This window comes from Candida margitis (assembly GCF_024628925.1).
Source record: "Candida margitis strain CBS 14175 chromosome Unknown scaffold6, whole genome shotgun sequence".
In the NCBI taxonomy this organism is placed as follows: Eukaryota; Fungi; Ascomycota; class Pichiomycetes; order Serinales; family Debaryomycetaceae; genus Lodderomyces; species Lodderomyces margitis.
The window spans coordinates 149,667-173,222 of NW_026261776.1; the positions used below are offsets into that span (position 1 = coordinate 149,667).

General features: G+C 38.7%; 8 protein-coding genes across 8 annotated transcripts; 6 read left to right on the forward strand and 2 right to left on the reverse strand. All coding sequences in view use genetic code 12, as the record gives it.

Moving 5' to 3' along the window:
* Positions 1 to 621: 621 nt before the first annotated feature.
* Positions 622 to 3,101, forward strand: IMH3 (IMP dehydrogenase; the record flags this gene model as incomplete). The annotated part of the gene is made up of 3 exons (XM_051813477.1): positions 622 to 1,072; positions 1,235 to 2,324; positions 2,498 to 3,101. The coding sequence occupies 3 exons, from the start codon at positions 622 to 624 to the stop codon at positions 3,099 to 3,101; spliced, it is 2,145 nt and encodes a 714-aa protein (XP_051672861.1).
* Positions 3,102 to 3,815: 714 nt separating this feature from the next.
* On the forward strand, positions 3,816 to 4,751 carry MAK16 (ribosome biosynthesis protein; the record flags this gene model as incomplete). The annotated part of the gene is made up of 1 exon (XM_051813478.1): positions 3,816 to 4,751. The coding sequence occupies one exon, from the start codon at positions 3,816 to 3,818 to the stop codon at positions 4,749 to 4,751; it is 936 nt and encodes a 311-aa protein (XP_051672862.1).
* Positions 4,752 to 6,637: 1,886 nt separating this feature from the next.
* CANMA_001505 (RTA1 domain-containing protein) lies at positions 6,638 to 8,200 on the forward strand (the record flags this gene model as incomplete). The annotated part of the gene is made up of 1 exon (XM_051813479.1): positions 6,638 to 8,200. One exon carries the CDS (start codon positions 6,638 to 6,640, stop codon positions 8,198 to 8,200), a length of 1,563 nt encoding a protein of 520 aa, XP_051672863.1.
* Positions 8,201 to 9,377: 1,177 nt separating this feature from the next.
* Positions 9,378 to 10,775, forward strand: CANMA_001506 (RTA1 domain-containing protein; the record flags this gene model as incomplete). The annotated part of the gene is made up of 1 exon (XM_051813480.1): positions 9,378 to 10,775. One exon carries the CDS (start codon positions 9,378 to 9,380, stop codon positions 10,773 to 10,775), a length of 1,398 nt encoding a protein of 465 aa, XP_051672864.1.
* A 442-nt stretch (positions 10,776 to 11,217) lies between these two features.
* On the forward strand, positions 11,218 to 12,882 carry CANMA_001507 (uncharacterized protein; the record flags this gene model as incomplete). Its single annotated transcript, XM_051813481.1, has 1 exon — positions 11,218 to 12,882. The coding sequence occupies one exon, from the start codon at positions 11,218 to 11,220 to the stop codon at positions 12,880 to 12,882; it is 1,665 nt and encodes a 554-aa protein (XP_051672865.1).
* Positions 12,883 to 13,189: 307 nt separating this feature from the next.
* On the reverse strand, positions 13,190 to 14,779 carry EFH1 (KilA-N domain-containing transcriptional regulator EFH1; the record flags this gene model as incomplete). The annotated part of the gene is made up of 1 exon (XM_051813482.1): positions 13,190 to 14,779. The coding sequence occupies one exon, from the start codon at positions 14,777 to 14,779 to the stop codon at positions 13,190 to 13,192; it is 1,590 nt and encodes a 529-aa protein (XP_051672866.1).
* Positions 14,780 to 17,371: 2,592 nt separating this feature from the next.
* AVT1 (Avt1p) lies at positions 17,372 to 18,985 on the forward strand (the record flags this gene model as incomplete). Its single annotated transcript, XM_051813484.1, has 1 exon — positions 17,372 to 18,985. The coding sequence occupies one exon, from the start codon at positions 17,372 to 17,374 to the stop codon at positions 18,983 to 18,985; it is 1,614 nt and encodes a 537-aa protein (XP_051672867.1).
* A 254-nt stretch (positions 18,986 to 19,239) lies between these two features.
* On the reverse strand, positions 19,240 to 22,728 carry CANMA_001510 (uncharacterized protein; the record flags this gene model as incomplete). The annotated part of the gene is made up of 1 exon (XM_051813485.1): positions 19,240 to 22,728. The coding sequence occupies one exon, from the start codon at positions 22,726 to 22,728 to the stop codon at positions 19,240 to 19,242; it is 3,489 nt and encodes a 1,162-aa protein (XP_051672868.1).
* Between the last annotated feature and the right edge of the window lie 828 nt (positions 22,729 to 23,556).

Below are 23,556 nucleotides of genomic sequence, written 5' to 3' on the forward strand. Positions count from 1 at the left end.
ATAAATATCCATAAAGATGAAAAACCTTTACCTCGATTTGCAAATGTTTGAATTTGGAATTTCTTTTTTTTATTTCAAATTGATGAAATGTATAGAAAGAACCGCTACACTGAATTGGATTAAGAGATATGTTTGATGAATAATTACTAACTTTTGATAATTAGATTAAGATTACTAAAGCATTTTTGAAAGGCTCTTCGGTCCATGGAAGGGCCCGCTCATTGGAGAAAAATACAAACGATAAGACTATAGTCTGAAGATAATAGGTGTAGGAAATCTCTTGTTCCGTAGGAAACTCCGACGAGGGTGCAGTTTGTCCCGCCATGTGATCTTGATAGATAAAGGACACACATAGGGATTAGGCGAAATGGGAGAGGAGTGAAAGGAAGATGAAACAGTCATGAAATATATAGTCTGATGATTGGCCTGGCATCACCATTTGTACATACTGCGCACATAAGTTCGTGCAGTTTTTCAAAATATTGTAGAGCCACTTGCCATCTCAAAAGGGACAAAAAATTTTTCCCTCATCTCTGCCACCCACTTCTTTTTCTCTTTTGGCAAAGTTTGCCCCTTCAATACAGCTAAATCGATTTAACGACTTAGATTATTATTCTCGAAATGACCTACGACGCATCAAAAGCTACTTCATACTTGAAAGACTACACCAAGAAAGATGGTTTGTCAATCAAAGAGTTGATTGACTCTACTAATTTCGGTGGGTTGACTTACAACGACTTTTTGATCTTGCCTGGTTTGATTACATTTCCAAGCACCAACGTAAACTTGGAAAGTAAGTTGACCAAGAAGATCACCTTGAAGACTCCATTTGTTTCAAGTCCTATGGATACTGTTACCGAGGAGAACATGGCCATTCACATGGCATTGTTGGGTGGTATTGGTATTATTCACCACAACTGTACCGCTGACGAACAAGCCGAAATGGTTAAAAAGGTCAAGAAATACGAGAATGGTTTCATCAACGATCCAGTCGTTATTTCACCAGATGTCACTGTTGGGGACGTTAAAAAAATGAAGGAGGTCATGGGATTCACCTCCTTCCCAGTAACTGGTATGTAATTTTTTCAATTGTCATGGATACCCTGATGATCAACCAAAAATTTAATAACTTTCGTTCTACCGAGTCACATCAAACGATGTTGGGGAGAATCTTTTTTTAAACTGAATAAACATGACAATTTGTATAATGGGAAAATACTAACAAATAATCTAGACAATGGTAAAAATGGAGGAAAATTGCTTGGTATCGTCACTTCACGTGATGTTCAATTCCACGAAAATAACAGAGACCCTGTATCACAAGTTATGACTACCGACTTGATCACCGGTAAGGAAGGCATCTCATTAACTGAGGGTAACGAAATCTTGAGAAAGTCTAAAAAGGGAAAGTTGCCAATTATTGATTCAAAGGATAATTTGGTTTCATTAATCTCATTGACTGATTTGCAAAAGAACCACGATTTTCCAAATGCTTCAAAATCATATCACTCCAAGCAATTGTTATGTGGTGCTGCTATTGGAACCATGGACGCTGACAAAGAAAGGTTGAATAAGTTGGTTGAAGCTGGTTTGGATGTTGTTGTCATTGACTCTTCAAACGGTTCATCAACTTTCCAGATCAACATGCTTAAATGGATTAAAGAGAAATATCCTGAACTTCAAGTCGTTGCTGGAAATGTTGTTACTAGAGAACAAGCTGCTTTGTTGATTGAAGCTGGTGCCGATGCGTTGAGAATTGGTATGGGTTCAGGTTCAATCTGTATTACTCAAGAAGTGATGGCATGTGGTAGACCCCAAGGTACAGCCGTTTATGGAGTAACAGAATTTGCCAACAAGTTTGGTGTTCCATGTATTGCCGATGGTGGTATTGGAAACATTGGTCACATTTCAAAGGCTTTGGCTTTGGGTGCGTCATGTATTATGATGGGTGGTTTGTTAGCTGGTACTGCAGAAACTCCAGGTGATTACTTCTACAGGGATGGCCAAAGATTGAAGGCTTACAGAGGTATGGGATCAATTGATGCTATGCAACAAACCAGCACAAATGCCAATGCATCCACATCAAGATACTTTTCCGAAACCGACAAAGTCTTTGTTGCCCAAGGTGTTAGTGGATCAGTTATTGATAAGGGTTCTATTACCAAGTTTGTGCCTTACTTGTACAATGGTTTGCAACACTCTTTACAAGATATTGGTATCCAATCCGTCACAGAATTAAGAGAAAAGGTTGATAGCGGATCAGTCAGATTTGAGTTCAGAACCGCTTCTGCTCAATTCGAGGGTGGTGTTCACGGCTTACACTCGTATGAAAAGACTTTGCATAACTAGAATTTATTTGTTTTTTTTAAAAAATCTATGGTAAAAGAATAATAAAATTTTGTATATCTCAAGGCGTGGTGAATATGTAAAGACAAGTGGAAAACAGATTTTGTTTGGTGTGTGTTCACTCACAAGACCAAATGACGTCAGGAATTAGAAAAGCCATTTTGAAAATATTTTTATCTCTCGAGTTTTTTCATCAACAACAAAAATACTCCTTACTATCGCCCAATCACTCGATGAACACTACTCTTGATGAAGATCTCACCAACAGCAGATTGGTTAGATACAACGATATCCAACCTGATGTTATGAGGTACTTGTACAATGTGATATCGCCCCATTATCCCAACCTCTTTCCCAAATATTCAACAAAGACACATTCCTTCGATACTTTAAACATCATAGATCTACTACACGATGGCGAGATATTATGTCGTTTGGGACAGTTGGTGAAACTACCTTCGGAGACCAAAAACCCTACTGCCAGGTTTAAATCATCACAAATGGCATTTATTCAGATGGAGAATATATCGTGGTTTTTACAATTGTGTGAATTGTTGAACTTACCTCATGATGAAATTTTCCAGACTGTTGACTTGTATGAGGGCAAAGACCCGTATCAAGTCTGTATCACTTTGATGTCGTTTTCTCGTATTGTCAACAATTTAGATCCCGAGATCTTTGGCGAAGTTATCGGTCCAAAGAAGGTTAAGGTCAAGCCGGTAGTGCCTAATAAACCAAGGAGCTTAAGGGAATAGAGTACAAGGATATTTTTAGTCGTTCCATCTTGGTGAAAGCTTTTGATATTGGAATTGTGTCTAGTTCATTGTCGGTCATTACTTTTGGTCAGAGATCCATGGATGATGAAGTGATCAGTGAATGATAATTAATTAGGGAATACTTGGACTGGTGTCGTAAAAGGCTTCATCGGGGTGCTTATAATCCAAACTCATTGTTTTACCATTTCCTGTACTGATAAAGTGAAAGCAGCTGTGGTATTCAGCCCACGAAAGATAAAATTAATACTTATTGACAAGAGTTGGATCTATGACTTGTTTCAAAGATGATCCAAGCTGGTCCTCCAATAGAGATTCTATATGGTTCAACAATCTATGATGTAAAGTCGTTCCTTATAATAGTAGTATGAAATCTTAACCATAACTTATATACAGGAATAATTCATATTACGTTTTTCTCATTTCTTTTCTCATCTCTTCGCAGAGTTTTCTTTTTTTTTTTTTTTTTTTTTTAACAAGGATTTAACAAGTAGAAATCATCATCAACAGATTGACAAGACATCCAAGCAGGACAACTTCGCTAGAGGAACCATTCGAAAAGAATTAATAAGTACTGGAAGACTTATATTTACGCAAGGAAAGACAAAAAAAGGGGAGAATTATTTTCATTTTAGCTGCTATTAGCATAATTTATTTATTTGCATCATCCAAAAGAACTATTCACATTAATCTAGCATGTCAGACGAAGTTATTTGGCAAGTGATCAATCATCAATTTTGTGCTTTCAAATTAAAGACTGAGAAGCAGAATTTCTGCCGGAATGAATATAACGTTAGTGGGTTGTGTACGAGGCAATCATGTCCCTTGGCTAATGCTCGATACGCCACAGTTAAAAACGTGGGAGGGAAATTGTACCTATATATGAAAACCGCAGAAAGAGCACATATGCCTAATAGATGGTGGGAAAGAATTAAGCTTTCAAAGAATTACAATAAAGCATTAGCACAAATTGACCATCATTTACAGTATTGGCAAAAGTTTTTGCAACACAAGTGTAAGCAAAGATTGACGAGATTGACACAAGTGGCCATTACAGAAAGACGATTAGCATTAAATGAAGAAGAAAGACACTTGGTTGGAGTTAAGCCCAAGTTGAAAAGAAGAGAAGAGAATAGAGAAAGAAAAGCATTAGCAGCCGCCAAGATTGAAAAGGCAATTGAAAAGGAGTTGTTAGAGAGGTTGAAAAGTGGTGCATATGGAGATAAGCCATTGAATGTAGATGAAAACATATGGAAAAAAGTATTGGGTAAAGTTGATGAGGTTGATCAGGAGGAAGAATTTGACGATGACGAGGACGAGGATGTTGAGCTTGAAAGTGAAGAGGAGGAGGATGAAGACGATATGGGAGAGATTGAATATGTTGAAGATTCAGGTGATGATGATTTGGTTGATATGGAAGATTTAGAAAAGTGGTTGGACGATTCCTCAGCTAATGAAAGCGAAAGTGAAGATGAGAGTGAGGATGAGAGTGAGGAAGAAGCAGGCGAAGGAAGCTCAAAGAAGAGAAAGGCAGACGACACAAAGTCCAAACTGAAGAAGAAGAAGAGAAAGCCAAGAGTCGAGATTGAGTATGAGGAAGAAGAACCAATACAAACTAATATAGCCGTTTAGGGAGGATATAATACATTTATTTGGTGGTAACTTTGTATTTATAAACGAGGATTATTGTATATTATCAAAGGAGAGACTGCATGAACCATTTCTAGACTATATACCTGGCCGTAGTATCTATCAAATCTGCAATTTATTTCACACAATTTGGAAAGGGGCTGGCCCTATGCGGGGATACATGCCTAGGTTGTTTTGCCTAAATTATGACAGACACGCATCAACACACAACTGAGTGTGGGCCAACTAACTTTCCGGTATCACAGTATAATAAAATAATCGGTGAGGCAATATATGCTTGTGGTAAACAGCAGCAAAAGTACACGCAGTGAAACGGCGCATACAGTGGAAAAAATAGCGCAATTAACCTTGGGGGTCTAATCGTATTTCTAGCAGTTACTGTGAATCAGGTTATGTGGTATACGTGATTGTGGACCAAGTAGGGCGCTTCAGATGGTGGACTTGCATGATGTAGACGGAAACGTCTATAACGTGATGCAACTGGGTTGTGTTGGTGATTACTTATAACTGATGGAAGAGCACATCACTGCAATAGTCGACATTTATCAGAAGAAGAATATTAAGAAGTAGTCAGGCTCAAGTTGAGCAAGCTAATAGCCACAGTTAAAATATTGAAATAAAAAAGGTGATAACTTGTGGCGTCACAGACGTCTAGCATGAGACAGTGGAAGAGAGCCCAATCTGTTACTTGGTAGTCACTTTGGTGTCCTGTGTCGTATTTTTTACGGGGAAGATGTGTGATCCTGAAAATACTGTACTACGTACTACGTTGTGCTTCCAGTCACTCTATTGTCGTAAATTGACTGAACTTTCGAATGCTTTTAATGTAAATAATGTTTCTGCCCGGTCGGCGTTGGCTCATCATTATAATCCTTCGTGTTATGTAACAGAAAATCCACAAAACTTTGTTCTGTTAAGCCGGATAAAGTATGACGGTTTCATCCGTCTGATTCCCGCAATCTCGCTTTGTCTAGTGAAGTACTTCGGAGTTAAGTTTTTCAGTTACAAAATTGGAAAAGCAAAGTTTACAACAACAACAACATCTTCCCGATAATAAAGAAGTGCAAAAGCCTTGGACTCATGCTTAATATATTTAAGTACCACATGTTGTTAGTTCCATCATTTAGTGACTGGCAAACATACGGCTCAACTTGTAAACAAAGGTTAAGTTCTCCACAGGCATCATTTTCGATGCCAGTAGGCGCATGATCTATAGCACCAAGGCTGTGTATTGATAGTGGAGCATTCTTGATTAAGCTTATAAAAGACGTTGATTTTCATTCTTGGCTGTTTCTTTTTCTTAGCCTCATCAGAACAACCTCCGTTTGATTTTATTCGCATTTTAGTCTTTTATTTGCATTTAGGGTTTTAGCTAAACGCCTAACGCCTAATTTCGATGAGAATTATTCAGGAACAGCCCTTGGCGGTTTTATGTATTCAAAACTTGGTATATTTTAGCAGCAACTATTAGTGCCGCCATGTTGAGTCTCATAATACTTAGGATTTACCTTCTAGCTCTTGGTGTTTTTCAGACAAACTAGATACGAGAAAGTCAAGGGTGAAGAGCAAAAGAAAACACAAAGTAACACAAAATCCGAATTTTATTTGTTTTTTATTTCATCCATACCCTTTTTTCTCTTTCTCTCTTTTTTTTTTTATTTATTCCGTTGTTTGTTTTTATTCCTTTTATTGTTTTTATTGTTCTTATTCCTTTTCGGCGCTACAATATATAAATATGTAAGCAAAGTGGCATTTTCTTTTAACTGCAAAAGGAGTACTACAACGAAGAACTAGAGCAATACAGAAGAAAGAAGATTTTTTATTCTTTTAACATCCTTTGCTCGCCTCAAAAGCAAACTTTGATAAATATGGACCAGTTGGCTTCAATAACGGCCTGGACCCCTACTTCAACTTCCACGCCAACATCGACTAGTTTGAAAAGTGTTGCTACCACGGCGCAATCTGCTTTAGAACTGAGTTTGTCAGCAGCAATAGAATCATTTCGCAGTTATGGTTCAAACATCAACAACGAACAATATGTCAGTGCATCTAGAATCATTCGTGGGGCACAAGCTTCCTTATCAATCATTTCTGCTGAGGGTGTATTGGCTACTGCAACCGCTGAAAATGCCAAAGCACAGGCTACCGAGCTAATTTGGAATCTGACGCAGAATTTAGACGATTTATGGTGGGATGAAAATGTTTACAGCATACGACGTCTTACTCGCCCAGGAAATATCATTTTCTTGGTTGTGTTTGCCATTTCATTCTTGTGGTATATTCTAATATTAGCCAAGTCAAGATACTGGTGGTTCAACGTTGCCTTTTTCTGTGGTGCCGCTTTGGAATTCTTGGGGTTCCTTGGTAGAGTGCTTTCCTTCAGTGACATGACATATTTCCCTTACTACTTGTTACAATTGATTGTATTGACTATAGCCCCAGCATTTATTATGGGTGGTATCTATTTCCTTTTGGGTCAGTTGGTGATTATTCATGGTCGGCAGTTTTCGGCTTTGAAACCATTATGGTATGCATACATATTCATTGCTTGTGATATCACATCATTGGTTATTCAAGCTATAGGTGGTGGTATTGCTAGTGTTAGGGCAGAAAACTACGAAAACTCTGACCCTGGTACCTACACCATGATTTCTGGTATTGCATTCCAGGTATTTTCAATGTCAATTTACCTCATATTTTGGTCGATGTTCTTGTGGAAGATATATTTCCCAAAAACTAACAAATACCCCCAATATGAATCAGAAAAAAATGACGTTGATGCACGTCAAGTTTTGAAACCGAGTGTGAAGAACTTTCTTAAATTGCTTGTCAATTCAAAGAAGACAGCTGAATACAAGAAGAATGTTTTGGAACCATACTACAACCCCAAATACGCTGACATTAGGCTGAGAAAAATGTATGATTACTTCCCATTGGCTGTTTCCTTGGCTATAATTGCAGTTTATGTTCGTTGCATCTATAGAGTGGTTGAATTAGCACAAGGTTTCAGTGGTTACTTAATTACACATGAAGTTTACATTATGTGTTTGGATGCCCTCATGTTGTTTATTGCTTTGTACATTTTTATTCCATTCCACCCACACATTGTTTTCGGAGCAAGCAATATCATTAGACTTGGTGATATCAAGGGAAACACCGATGAGAAAATTGAAGAAGAGATATTATACCCCGTAGATGACGAATATGATAGCAACGTGAGGAATGATACAGCTGTGGGAAGTCCAATTGGCGAGGGACATGGAGCTAATAAGGATGGCAAGTTTGAGGGAAGTGACGCATCTTACAAAGCAGAGCTCGGCGATACAAATCGTGATTCTCGCCCCTGGGAGGATGGTCCTGTAGATGCTGGATTTTACAAGTCAGAAGATGGTGAAGTAAATCAAAGACCCTATGGAACTGGACCTAGGTGATTTGAAAGCATAGTTTCCTTACCAGTTTGTAAGACTGGGTTCATTTTTTTATCTTTAGGGTTTATATTAATTTGAAGTCGTAATATAGAGTTAGATTATAGCATGTGCTGCTAGTGGTAAATGTTGAAAACATTGAATCACACGTAGATGTGTAGATATATCCATTCCTATAGACTAGTAATAATGAACCCGCCAATAAGGTGTGAACCTTGGTAAAAGTGCAATAGTTTAAAGCATGATTACGTCAGTTTGTTTATAATGTTGTTTTGCCACAAAGCTCAGTCGTAATTTCGATCAATGCGTCCTATTTCTTCTTTGTTAACACAACCTTTTGTATCAATAACAAAACTTCGTCTTTTGTATTTTCAGATTTCAACCAACAATGAACTGGTGAATGTGTAGCATTTATTCCGATATCACGATATAGGCAAAGGAGATAAACCCGGACAATAAATATGAATAAAAATGAGAACAAAAAAAGAAGAAGTTTCATTTTTCTTGGCGATGTTATTGTCTTAAGCCTCTTCCAAGGTAGTGTCCGGCTGGTAAACATACAGTTCGCAACGAAAACAACAGAAGGGCGAAAGGGGGCGAAGTGAAAACCATTTCAATACTACCGCCAATAGAATTGAATAAGTTAGTCTCAAAAGTTTATCTAGAATGGCTATGTGAGAATAAGTAAATTGAGCAGTTCTTTCGAAAGACAATGCAAACGCTCCCGTATTCAAAAGCTTCTTGTAATAAGGTATGTCTTCTCCACCAGGTCACAAAGGCTTGTAGCTTATACTTTACTGCTGCTTGTTCATTGTCCTTAAGTACTCTAACTTCCCTCTTGCTTTTTAAAGCACTATGCCATAACAAGTCGCTCCATCAGTCGTGACTTCAACTGCTAGAGATAGGAAGTGGCACATAAAAAGAAAAAGTTCAAACAATAGGAGTAACTAAAGCCGCTAGATCTAAGCCTTAATAATTTGTGACACAAATTAATTGCTTTTTCCGAGACAAACGAAAACAAAAAAGAATAAAATTCGCATCAAAAAAATAAATAAAACAAATCCGATTCTTCTTTAAAAGTCCAGAAATATTTAGCGAGTTTCAGCCACCCAGCTGTGATTAATAGCATAAATATACTATCCAACCAAAAGATTAGTCCGTTTGATTGATACTTTTTCTCAGCATGGATCTGATCTCCTCAATAGCTGCATGGACTCCCACAACCACGGCAACATCAACTTCATTGAAGAGTGTAGCCACAACGGCAGAATCGGCGCTTGAGCTGAGTTTGTCAAAAGCTCTTCATTCATTGACAGGTCATACTTCTACAATGATGAGAAATGACTATGTACTGGCTTCGAGAGCAATTCGGGGCGCACAAGCTTCTTTATCAATCATTTCAGCAGAACAAGTGTTGGCAACGGCAACTGCTGAAAGCGTCAAAGTACAAGCTACGGAAGTCATGTGGAACCTGACGCAAAACTTGGACGACTTGGCGTGGGAAGAAAATATATACGGTATACGCCATTTGACACGTCCAGGGAACATATTCTTTTTGGTGGCTTTTTCGATAACGCTTCTATGGTACACGTTGATATTTATAAAGTCTCGATATTGGTGGTTCAATATTGCATTTTTCTGTGGAGCAGCATTGGAGTTTTTGGGTTTTCTTGGGCGGGTCCTTTCTTTTAGCGATATGACGTCTTTCCTGTACTATGTGATGCAAATGGTGACATTAACAATAGCGCCTGCCTTTACCATGGGTGGTATCTATTTCCTTTTGGGCCAGTTGGTGATTATTCATGGTCGGCAGTTTTCGGCTTTGAAACCATTATGGTATGCATACATATTCATCGCTTGTGACATTGTTTCTTTGTTTATCCAAGCGGCTGGAGGAGGGATTGCTAGTTCAGCTACACTGAGCAATACTAGTACTGATGGGGGCACACACACGATGATTGCTGGTATTGTGTTTCAGGCGGTTTCAATGTCGGTTTACGTCTCGCTTTGGTTTATATTCATTTGGAGAATTTACTTTCCAAAGACGAGTACATATTCCCAGTATGCCATGGATAAAGTTGATCAGCATCAAATGTTGAAACCGGGATTGAAGAACTTTTTAAAACTATTCTTCAACACTAAAGCTTCAGCCGAGTACAAAAAGACTGTGTTGGAACCATATTACAATCCAAAATACAGTGATATCAGACAAAGATCGTTGTACAATTACTTTCCCTTGGCGGTGACATGCGCCATCATTGCTATATTCGTCCGTTGTATTTATAGAGTGGTTGAGTTGGCACAAGGTTTCCGAGGATACTTGATTACTCACGAGGTTTACATTATGTGTTTGGATGCAGCAATGTTGGTTATTGCTTTGTACGTGTTTATCCCCTTCCATCCTTATATTGTATTTGGTTCAAGCAATATCATCAGACTTGGTGATATTAAGGGCAACGTGGATGAAAAAGTTGACGCAGAGGAGATGTATTTGACGAATATTGACGAGAATACAGTGGAAAGTATAAGTGTTGACCCAGTTCTGATTGAGAATAGAGGAGGTGAAACAGACGGGAAATGAGAGCACAGCGGTTACTTCAATGTACATACCTATTTTGAGGACAAGAAAGAGGCGACTGAAACACCTCCAAATTCTTGTAGCCTGGTGAAAGTGGTCTCACGATGAAGGATTCCATAGACTTTGTATTTTGAAACTAACAGTTAATAAGTTATAGTATTACTTTATTTGATCACCAGTGATGAGGGCAACAATCAAGCAAAAGTGGCAGAAGTTAACGGGTCCTACAACAAGCTCATCACACAGTCTAGAGTGGTGAATGATCTGGAACAAGCTTGTTGGACTGGCTGCAAATGATTTTTTCTCTTGTATTTTACGCCATTCAAATTGATCGGCATTCCCTTTTTTTGTAATTATAACTATACGTTTCATCAGGAGGTCTTCAGTGGCCCATTTGCTATCTAAAACAAATCAACTTTACCATTCATTGACCCGTACTTGCTATATGAATATATCTGCCAACTCACTATTTTCAAATCCAAATGGTACATATGAAAGTAACTACACACCGCCACCAGGTACTGACCTGGGCATATTGTCTGAGTTACCTTACTACCCTATGGATGATACAGATCCTATTTTTCATTTCACATGTGATGAATTGATTGGTGATAGATTCCCCATTACAAAGTATCCGTTTGATGGATTCATAGATTTCCACTCGTTAAAGATTTGCAGCTCAAATGCCAAGCAAATGTCAAAGTACTTGCAACTAGCTATGGGGTTTAAAGAGGTAGCCTACAGGGGTTTAGAAAATGACTCCCGGTTAGTTGCATCCCACGTTGTCCAAAATGGTTCAATCTTCTTGGAAATTGTTAATACTTTGGAGACTATAAAGGACGATAATGTTTTACGGTTCCCATACTTCAAGCACGATCTTTCACTATTTGAAAAGTTTGACCGAAATATGAACAATTATGTGGAAGAATTCAAGATTACCACTGAAGACTTGGTGTTCGATTATGTCAACAATAGAATCGAGAGTTTAAGTACAGCCCCTTTGAAGTCATTAAAATTTGGTCGCCATATGTACAACACAATCATAAAGAGTGGGAAATACAAGGCAATCTCGCAAGAAATTCAACAAATTATTATCAATATCATCAACGATTCGGAATTGATATATAATGACATAATGGAGTGCACATTGATACAAAAGTTTTTGAAAAACCATGCCGAAGGGGTCATGGACATTGCATTCAATGTGAGAAGTGTGGATGCAATTTTTCAAAAAGCAATACTGGCAGGGGCAGGTATTATAAGATTGCCTCGTGTCATTTGCGATGAAAATGGGTCTGTCAAACTAGCAACAGTGACGGTCCCCAATACTGACATACAACACACATTAATTGAAAACTTGGACTACACGGGCAATTTCCTACCAGGATACTCTGATTCAATAATGGGGCTTTCTCGAGGATACCAGGAACAGTTGGATTCATTGCCTGCGGTACACTTTACATCAATTGATCATTGCGTTGAGAATTATTCCTGGAACCAAATGATTTCCCAGGCCAAGATTTATGCAAAAATGTTTGGGTTTCACAAATATTGGTCAGTCGATGAGATGGATGTTTCGACGGGCTTCACTGCATTGAGGTCAATTGTAATGAGTTCAAGCAATGGCCAAATAAAAATGCCCATCAATGAACCAGTAAAGTCGAAATTTAAAGGGCAGATTGAAGAGTTCAACGATTTCTATGGCGGACCGGGCGTTCAACACATTGCTCTTCGTACAAATGATATTATTCAAACTGTAAAGGCAATGATTCAAAGAGGTATAGAGTTCAATCAGGCCAGCGAACGTTATTATAAAAACTTAGAACAACGGTTGGCAAAAGATGACATTGAGTTGTATGAGGATTTGGCCGAAATCAAGTCGCTCAGCATACTAATTGATTACGACCCAACAACCAGAAACAAACGCACAAGGAAATGTCACTACATCTTACAAATATTTTCGCACCCTTTGCATGATCGACCAACTTTATTCATTGAAGTCATTCAGCGTCATCATCACAATGGATTTGGAAAAGGAACGTTTAAAGGATTGTTTGAAACCATTGAACTGCAACAGAGACTTCGTGGTACCTTTGTAGAAGTCGAATGAGTAGCTATATATCCCCTATTTAAAATAAAACCAGCTCTTTTCTTTTCTGAAGTTTAAGCTTTTTTTTTCTGATTTTTAATATTATTTTCTCCTTATGTCAGAACCCTTAAGAGTAAACTTTAAAATGTTTTGTGTTGAAGGCAAAGAGAGAAGCATGTAATCAATCAAGTGTCTCATTACAACATATACAATAAGATAATCATACATAATCATGCAAAAAATATGCGAATGTGATTTGTTATGCATGGTTAACAAAATGCGAAACAGTGGAGCTGTTTAGAGTGACTATTACACACGCCAAACCACCTCAAATTTCATATTCCTTGGAATCATTTGACGCCAAAGAAGTAGCATATCCACCTGTAGGACAACTGGTGCTTTTGTCAAAATCGGGAATCGGTGTGTCCAAAAGTTTGAGATTGGTTTTATCATCACTTTCATTTTCTTTCGACTTTTGCTTCTCCAAATCTTCTTCATTTTTCAACTTATAACCTTCAGTAAGAAAATACTCCTTGATGTTTCTTACAAATAATGGATGCAAAAGCACATCTACACCTTCATTACGAGCAATCTCATATGCACGATCAAATGGAATCCAAACACCTTTCAAGTTCATCGTTCCAACTTTAACAACATTCTTAACCTTTTCTGTCTTCAAGATACCGTCTCTCTTGCCCCTGCTCATGCCAACAACATTGAGCAACTTGGTGCAATTTATATAATTGTTGTCTTCTCTCCGTGAAACCAAAACATTCTTTGCTCGAACTTGGTAGCAATTGGTCTTCTCTTCCTCCCAACTAAGGGTAGCAATACGAGGTCTCACGACATTGGCAGGGGGTTCAGTTTGTGGTATACAGCTGCTTATTGATGTTGTCCTGGAACGATCGTCATTGTTTGAAAACGTTGATGAGTTTCTTGATTTGTTTGTAAGGGTGGACGATACCAGTTGGTTTCGGGTAGACACGGCCATCTGCGGTTTTGATTTAGACACCAGTTGCTGATACAGTCTCTGAGGGGGGTAGCCCTGGTAATTCTGCAGAACTGATGGTGAGGCGTAAGTAAGCGAAGACTGAGGAAGAGACACTTGCGTGTACAGCATTGCGCTAGGGTTAGTGAATGCTTGATTTAACAAATGTTGCAGCTGTTGATGTTGCAGCTGTTGATTGTGCCGATGGCGTAGATCATTCTCATCACTTTCCAATCCAGTTTTCTCGCCTTGGTATAATAGTTGCAGCGAGTTTGAATTAAATGCTTGGTACCCATTCTTTGTAGAATACGTTTGCAGTTGTTGCAGATTATTACGAGACTTTGCTCCAAAATTTGTCGCATAGAAATCTTGCTGCTGAAAAATCAGATAGGGGCTCTGTTGGGAGTAAACCTGTTGAGTGAATTGGGATTGAGAAGGAGCATATTGTTGTTGTTTCAATTTGGAAATAGCTATGTCCTGATTAGTCGTTTGTGCCATCGGACTGACTACCAGGTTTATCCCAGTTTGGTAGTCGGAGTACCCATTATTAGCAGTAGACATTGATGTTGCCGAGTTCAAAAGCTCTGCATTTTGTATTACAGAATATCCTGGCTGCATTGCATAATAATTTGAGTAGTCCATGGCATAATTTTGTTGGCCTCTGCTTTTGTTTTGTGACATGTGCTGGTACTGGTAAGAGGAGGGACCTTCAATACCATTGGTTTGTACCGGATTACTTGTTTCCTTCTGTGGTTGTTGTGCTTGTATGTTTAAAGTTTGTTGGTGTAGCTCCAGGTTATGCATTTTCTCTGGTTCCAGCTCGTGTAGAGTTTTCTTCGAAGCCAAAGATATTTGCTCTGCATTTGAGCCATTGACAATGTCTGAGCCATAGAAACTGGCATTTGAAGGTGTCGTCATAACTTTATTCATCTGTCTGCCCCGTCAAAGTGTAAGTAATGTGTAGTGCAAGATCAATTGTGAATCACGATTGAACAAATCTGCAGTCTGGAGATCCAGGAACTCTTAACCGTCTGAAATCTCACACAGTTAAGGAATTTCCAAATATGCTGCTAAAAACACCTAGTGCCAAAATGGAAATTTCAATGATTAAATGCAACAGCAGGAAATGAGTCTGCTTTGTAAATGTATCGAAATATCTCGATGAATAAATCCAAATCTCAAAAATGTATCTTGGAAACAAATCTCTTTCTTTTTAAGTAACTATAGCACGAATTTGCAGTGTGTCAACAACGATGTTTCACAAAGTTGGAGTTCTGCGTAATAGCACAAATGTAAAAACACTAAGAAATTTGGAAACTTTGATTAGTTTTCTTTCGAAGAAATATCCAGGAAGTTAAATACTAATCTGCAATAAATGAACCAAAAAAAAAAAGTTCCCATACCCACAATCGATCTCTGTGACGTATTATTAATAGACCTTCCTATTCATAAACCATGGAAATAAAAACAAAAACAAAACAAAGCACATGCAAACCAAAACAAACGAAAGTAAACCATGCCAATAATTCACTCACAATTTCTTTTTTTTGGTCCAATTCAAGGAAATAATAATAAACAGATTAATCTCAACAAAGTGAACTCAAATAATAATTAATTATTGAACACTCGAAAGTTTATATAATACCCGCTGAAAGCCCCGCGTACATTGTCTAATATCCCTGGAGCTTAAGGTCATATCTTGCTTGTTTTGCCTTCTTGTAAAACGTAAACACGACTGCAAATTTTGGGGCGTTATTCCGAACTTCAGTCATGCAAGATAGAATCTCCGCCCTCGCTCCTTACTGTTAAAACAGTTGCGACAAATGTACTTCCACTTTATACTTGTATTATATTCCCTCCAGTCCAAGAATTTCAAAGTGATGTAACGATTATTTTTCTTACCAACTCCATTAATTTAAGCTGGCAAAAGACGTAATGTCACAAACATCAAGCAAGCTATAAAAATCGAGTCATTATTCAGCTTCTATCGCGTAACTTCGAGAGTATAGCTGGCTAAAACAACTTCGCTTGACGACAAGCAAAACATAGCCACAGGGAGTCATGAATAGGATTCACATAATAATCACCGTAATAGATCCTATTATTGTGGCCCAACTATATTACCACCGTAATTATTGTAGTGGCCTGGTGCCTATGTTTGTTAGGAAAGAGTAACCTCCTCGAGAAAGCAACCATATTTGATCATGGCATTACGCCCTTAGACACTTTAGCACAAGCCTTCTAGAAATAAAAAGAAATTCAAACTAGAATTAGCTCACGTTTATGCGTGTTCGTCAGATTAGATAATAGCAAATTGTAAAGTTGTCGCACTCATCGGGTCCATGGACTTCTGCAGATACATGCAGTGGTATGCATATACTGGGGGAGGGACATTGTCTCGCATTCACTGAACTTTCCCTTTCGACACATTTAGCGCCTTTCAAGCCTAGACGTGAACCCCACACCTATTTTTGTCATCATTCTTAAAGCAAGTGTCCATAATGTTAATTACGCTGAAAAACGCCTCTGTGTTGAAGCATCCCTTGTTATCCACTTATATGACACAAATAGTCCCTTGGAAATCAAATTGGGCAGTTTGGTGCCGAAATTCACATGTCACCGAGTGATATGTACGAAAAGGCACAGGATGAAGCAGCAAATGAATTGGTTCTTTTGTGAAGCTGTGTTAATCACCAATGGAAATACTGTTTATAATATTCTAGCTCTCTTTCATTCATATAGCTCTTGATTCGGTAAGGTCAAACAATTTGCAAAGCAGCTGGAACTCGTATATTCGCGTAATCTCTCATCAAAGAGTTTCCATTTTGACATTAAATAATAGTATGTCAAGAAAGACGCTATACTGCAGGTAAAGATTCTGGGCTAGCATTCGGGATTTGGCTTTGCACAGTACCATATATCGCTTTGATGCTAAAAAAAGATTGATGCAAGATGTGGCAGGTCCCTGATTATTGTTCCAGGAACTAACTGCTTCTGACTTTTTGTTTTGTCGCTACCAGATACAAGTTACTGATGAAAGATGATATTTCCACGAAAATGGGATAGTTTCGGCAAATGACTCAGTTTGAGAGATTCGTCATGTTAGATGTAGTTGCTTCGTAGAGACATAATTTAGCTGAATCTGTACAATTCTTCGTTGGAAAAATTTTGTATCTAAAATTTCATCGCCGTGTTCTGCGTCAACTAAAGTTTTACGGGTTGGAAAAGTATCCAGATCAAGTAAAGCAGCAAACCATACTGCCAGGTTAGATTGAACACTTATTCTTGTAGAAAGGTCCACCCCAACCCTTCATCAGTTAAATACGTCAGGTGGGGAGGGGAGGAGATGAAGAGGAAGTGAACAACAGATTCAAAAGTTTCAAATTTCTTTTATCAAAAGTTTATTCTTGGAAGAGAATCACGCGAGTCATCTCATAACTAATTCAAGACCATTACAATTCCACTTGTGAAACCTCACCATCGCAGTCACTCATAAGCAACATTTTTTGCTTCTTTGCCGATATGTCTTTACCACAACAGCATTCATCAGTCATAATTCCCAAAGAGCGACGCCGATCATTTATGGATTATGGCGGGGTAAACTCTTTTAACAACTTTGCTTCATCCTTTTCGCGAGCGCAACAGTACAGTGGTTCCTCTATAATGGAACATTTTGAAGATGGTCGTGCAGGATCACTTCGACAGTATTCGTTTCTGGCATCTAATTTCCCTGGAGAAGACACACCAATTTCACCTTTAAATGAAGAAGCAGTGGTTGACGATGAAGTATCGCGAAACGGAGGTTCAGACCGAATCGAGTATTTTCAGTTTCCCAACCCCGATGAGAGCGAAGTAGGCGATAGCGACAACTACTTGGCTGATGAACTCACGCCTTTGGCTCCTACGATATCGAAGCAAAGTAGCCACAAGTCATTTATTTCACGGATAGGCAGCTCCACTTCACCGCAGACCATTTTCAATTCAATAAACACCTTGGTAGGGATTGGGCTCTTGTCCATTCCGTTTGGGTTTAGGTTGAGCGGTTGGATAATGGGCGTTTTCATACTATTAGGATCAGCTTTGAGCACAAATTTGACAGCAAAATACCTCGGAAGGATCTTGAAACACCATCCTCATTTATTGACCTATTCGGATATATCATTTGCTTATGGTGGGAAGTTCTTTTCTATCTTGGTCACAGTATTCTTTGTGATGGACTTGATCGGTGCAGCATTGACTTTGATTTTACTATTCACTGACTGTTTTGTAATCATTTGGCCCCATGTAGTAGGATTGAAAGTCATCATTGTTTCAATTGTGTTTTTCACTAGTTTGTTACCGTTGAACATACTTTCCATATTTAGCTTAGTGGGGATATTAGCCACGATAGGAATCATTGTCGTTGTTGTTGTTTGCGGGTTTATAATTGATAAATCACCAGGATCACTTTTGGAATTTGCACCAACTGCGCTACTTCCGGCTAACGCCACGAGCTTGCTTTTCAGCTTGGGTATATTTATGATGCCATGGGGAGGCCATCCTGTATTCCCTGAGTTGTATCGTGATATGAGACACCCGCAAAAATTCAGCCATGCTAGCAATATCTCCTTCCTAGTCACCTTTATGCTTGATTTTGCAATTGGGGCAACTGGCTACTTGATGTACGGTTTGGAAGTCGATGACTCAATCATCAAAAGTTTAATGCAAAATTCAAATTATCCTAGTTGGGTCAATAAAGCATTGTGTTTAATTATGGGAATCTTACCCATAAGCAAGCTTCCCTTAGTCACACGGCCAATTATTAGCTCTTATGAAAACATTTTGCAAATTTCTCCTCATTACTATCAAAAGTCAAGCGCCAACAAAATTGTTAGAGTTGTCGCAAGATTTGTGTTTTGTTGCTTGTTGTTGTTGATTGCTCTTTTATTCACTTCCTTTGGTAAACTTATGTCGTTTTTGGGAAGTGCCATTTGCTACACCGTTTGCTTAACATTACCATTACTATTCTATTTAAAATTGAACAAGCCTCATATTGGAATAATGGAGAGAACTTTGATAAAATTTGGCGTTATCATTTCGATATCGTGTGCTGTGTTGGGTACCTATGCGTCTATTGTCGCCGAAACGACAAAATAGATGCAGAGTTGTTACTTAGTCCTACACTCCTCAGTGATATGTGAATTTAACGGAAAAATTTTTATACTTTTATTACCTCGTATCTAAAGAATTTTGCAAAGGGAGTTTTGATCACCCACTATTTAATTTGTGTATATGTGAAAAAAAAAAGTTAAAATACTGCAAGATCTAACATGCCCTCTTCCTCAAAGCCTTTGTGCAGAAATCAAAAAGAATTTAGTTCATCAATGAAGAAGAAAGTCACCTCAACGTAATTATTCCCGTGTCTTCCTTCTGGGAGCCTTGTCGTTTCTCCCCTCATAGCTATAGCTTCCATGTGGTACAGCGTATACAGGACCACTGTATGTTGTTCCTGCCGGGTATGATTGAGCCAAGTACTGTGCCATAACTTGAGACCCCGAAGTACTGCCGTATGAACCGTCCCCCACGGGCTGTTGTGGCAAGGGAGATGAAATCATCGCTGGTCCCATGACCTGCTGTCCTTGAATTACTGGAACATATCTCACGTGCGGTGGAAATTGTCCTATAAATTGGGGCAGTGGTGGAACTGCATACATTTGTTGTGAGTGAGCAACTGAGGATCGAGGTTGTTGCAGAAACGATCCGTTCCTCAAGTTTGGTGAAGGCTTATAGCCTTGGGATCTAAAGCTGCTGGTAGAACTAGTACGGCTCACCCGTGGCAGGTGATTATTGACTGGATGCGAAGCGAATTGCGAATAGGGATGTAAAATAACGCCGTTATTAACCGATATTCCAGAAGAATTTCTCGACCCCCTTTCATTCCACTGAGATGGCTCATGATAGTACGGTTGATGGTAAATCTTTTGGTATCTTTGTTCTGGTCTTCTAGACTTGTAAGCAAAAGTATCATTGAAGCTATCATATTTGCCGCTTGCATTGGTAGACACAGTATCATCGGAGCCAATTATTATCGACACATCCTCCTCCTCCTCCTCCTCCTCCTCCTCCCCCTCGTCATCATCTTCTTCATTAGCTTCTTCGCTATCTTTCTCATCTTTTACGGCTCCATCAGCAACACTTACTTGTTCAGCATGACCATTGATAGGTTCTTCACTTGCAATTTCCGTCTTTTGCTGTTTGTTTTCTTTTACTGTGTTGCACAATCCCGGCTTGGAGCATTCAACCACTTCCCCAACTTCTTTTTCATCTCTCTTCGAATCAGATTCTACTTCATCGTGTTTTTTCTCGGCAACAGTTTCACTGCCATGCTTCTCTGATTCCTTGATGATACCAAACACCATTGCTGCTTCGTCGTCTATAACACCACCATTCAACTCTGATTGTGCCTCGTGCATATCGGCGCCACCATAGCTATTGCCTTTTCTGTGATTTGCATTCTTGTTCCTTTTTGAGCTCTCCACACAGGCATGTAATTGGTCCTGATACTGTTTATACGTCGATCCTAAGCTCTTATCAAAATTTTTTCTAAAAGAGAATTTTGGTGGGTTTCCACAACGGTCCTTTCCAAAATTGACCTTGAAATGTTTGTATTTCTGATAAAGAGTGGTTGCAGCAGTGGTATCACCTCTAAGCAGCTTGTCCAAGTTAATCACAGCAATTGGTTCCTCGCATTCAAATGCGTGAACAACTTTAATAGCATCTGATATGTGCAAGAAATTCAAAAAAGCACACTCTTTATTGTGGTAAAAGTTAATTTGCTCTAATCCTCCAATGCGTGAAAAATCTGACCTCAATTCATCTTCACTTGGTAATGCAGGTTTTGGTGAATTCTCGTCGTCTTGACCATTTCGAAGTCCAAGATATACATTTCTCGAAGCACCAGCCGTCACGGCTAACGCAATTTCTCTCAGTACCGGCCCGCTGTGTTTCTTTGCCCACCCCACAGAAACATCACTTCCATGAATAACCAACTGGTGAAGAACCTGATGGTTCATGAAAAATTTAAATGCGACATTGGCGTCAACAAATGTGACGAAGCACATTCTTTTTTCGGGAAAATGATTCAAAGACTCAAGTAAACCGCCAGCCCTAAGGTTGTTTGCAATTTCTTCAATAGTTGTATGTGGATGTAAGTTACCCAAATGTATTGATCTGTTTCCGGTATTAATAGGATCTGTATTGTAATTTGATACAAAGGAGGAGTTGGAATGCAAGGCAAACGATGAGTCCGATGCCATTGGAATGTGTACAAACTGTGGAGTTCTTTGAATGTGTCTGGTATCAGGCGACATCATTGAATACACTCCGTTACTAGCCATAGATGCCTGGGTGTGTGTTTCATGACCATCCACATTATCAGTATGCGACAAGGCGTAAGCATCACGAATTATAGGGGATGCATTCTCAATATCCGACGAATTGGGACTAACAGGATCTACAATATTGAGATCTGCCGGAGGGTGTTTTCCAGGCGAGCCAATGATACTGCTCATCTCTGAGCTATTATCCAACGGACCTTCTTCTGCGATAAGCCCACAACTTCCATTGCCAAAAGTGTTCTTTTTCGCCGGTTCAATCTTTCCATTTGGTGCTGTAGTACCTGGCAGACTGTGCATAGAGTCCTCTTTGTATTCTACGAGCGTTTTGTCACACCTATCCTTATGGAATTTTACCTTAGTGAAGCAAATATCATACTTTGAGTTGACATTGTACAAGTCTTTCGAAGACTCGCGCTTTTGTCGAATGGATTCATCCATATTATCGCCCCGATTCTTTTCTAAATCTCTTTGAATTCGTCTGTTATAACTTTCGTACGTCTTGACAGCAGAATCGATTGATGTGAAATGAACGATTGCTGCGCCTGGGAGTGTATTTTCCAAGCCATTTCCATTTTGCTCCGTTTCTTCATTATTCATTAAATCCTGTTCTTCCAATTCAATTGCACAACACTCAACATCACCAAACTTTTCACATTGAGTTAATATATAGTGGTTTAAATGATTTATTCTCTCTTCAGCAGTTGTGTCGTCCAGCAATACACTTTTCACACTGAATGAAATTTTTAAACACCGCGTTGCATGATGATCTAGTATATAATTCAAATTTTTAAGCTTCATGTAGTCTTGTCTGGGAGCTGTGCTCCCATTTCTTGATTTATTAAGATCATTTAAGCTGACTTTTAAATGATCCGAGCGCAAAGCCAGCCTTAGTTTGTTCAAGTTTGAAGAATTCTTTGCATATTTCAAGTAAAACATCACTGATATTTTGGAGTTGGTGAATGAGATTGTACAATTCTTGTTTCTCTTTTCATCATTGGAATAATTGCTATCTTTTCCGAGGGAGTGAGAAGAGCCCTTGGTAAATAACTTTATGTATTCAATTGGTCCAAAGTCGATATGATCTAGCAATTCATTCAATGTCATATCATCTGCTAAATTGCGCAATATTATAGTCCTCGAAAGATTTAAATGCTCGAGATTATGTTCTGAAACAGCAGACGAATCGTTGCACAGAACACTTGAAATTGAGCCGTTTTCGTCATTATGGCCCGGAAGTTGTTGCTGGTGAACACCATTAGCACCATTGTGATTGTAATTATGATGGCGGTGGCGGGCCTGGGTCTTTGAATTCGAAGTATGTGAATTAGTTAAAGAAGTTTGTGAGTTGCGGTGCAACGAGTGGTATGGCATTGGAGGGAAGTATTGTGCTGATGGTGGTGGTGTGAAATATGGCGTACTAACAAACAAGTTTGAAGGTAACATCGACTGGCTATAACTCATATCCAAAGGAGTCATTGGAGAAGGAGGAACTCCTCCATTCATACCCTGAACTGCGGTGTAGTGTTGTATATTTAAAGGAGTTATATTTCCCCCATTTCGGTGGATGTTATTGTAGAACACTTGCTGATACATCTGTCCAATTCTCAAAAAAAACTACGAAGAAATGCAGTGAGTGGAGGTGTAAATGTGTGGTACGATGGTAACAAAGTAGGTGAGTCTATCTATATCGAGGTAGACTAGTGACGCTATGCAGTTAACTGAGTGATTTTGAAGAGAAGTGGTGGGTGTTGGTTGGAGAATAGTAGCGAGTGTGATGTTGATGATGATATATATGTGTAAGATGTGTGTGTGTATGTGTGTGTGTGTATGTGTGTGTGTGAATAATTTGTTGGTTATGAAATTTAAACTACAGTTGGGTATAAAAATCCACGTATATGTGTGTGTAAGGTGTGTGTGGTGTGTGTGGTGTGTGTAAAAGACAATAAAAATTGTTATTTCAATTCAGGGAAATTTGATTAACTCTCACTCACTCTCTGTGTAGTGTTATGTGTTATTGTGTATTTTTTTTAATTTTTGCCTTATTTTGTAAAAAATTTTGTCTTGCGTTTAGTTTTGTGTTTCTATTGTTAATTTTTAATTTCAATCTTGTCTGAAACGTGAGAGAGAGAAGCAGCAGTCGAAAGGGTGTAAGAATTTAGTCTGAACGTTAAACTAAAGTCTGCTTTGTAATTGTTTCTGCTGCTGCTGCTGTTGTTGTTGTTGCTACAGCTATGGTGCCAGCCTCGAGATCTTTCTTATAGGTGTTTGATCTTTGAAAGGTACAGGTGTGTGCGGGAAAAGGGTGAATATGTGGTTTAATTTAGTTTGTAA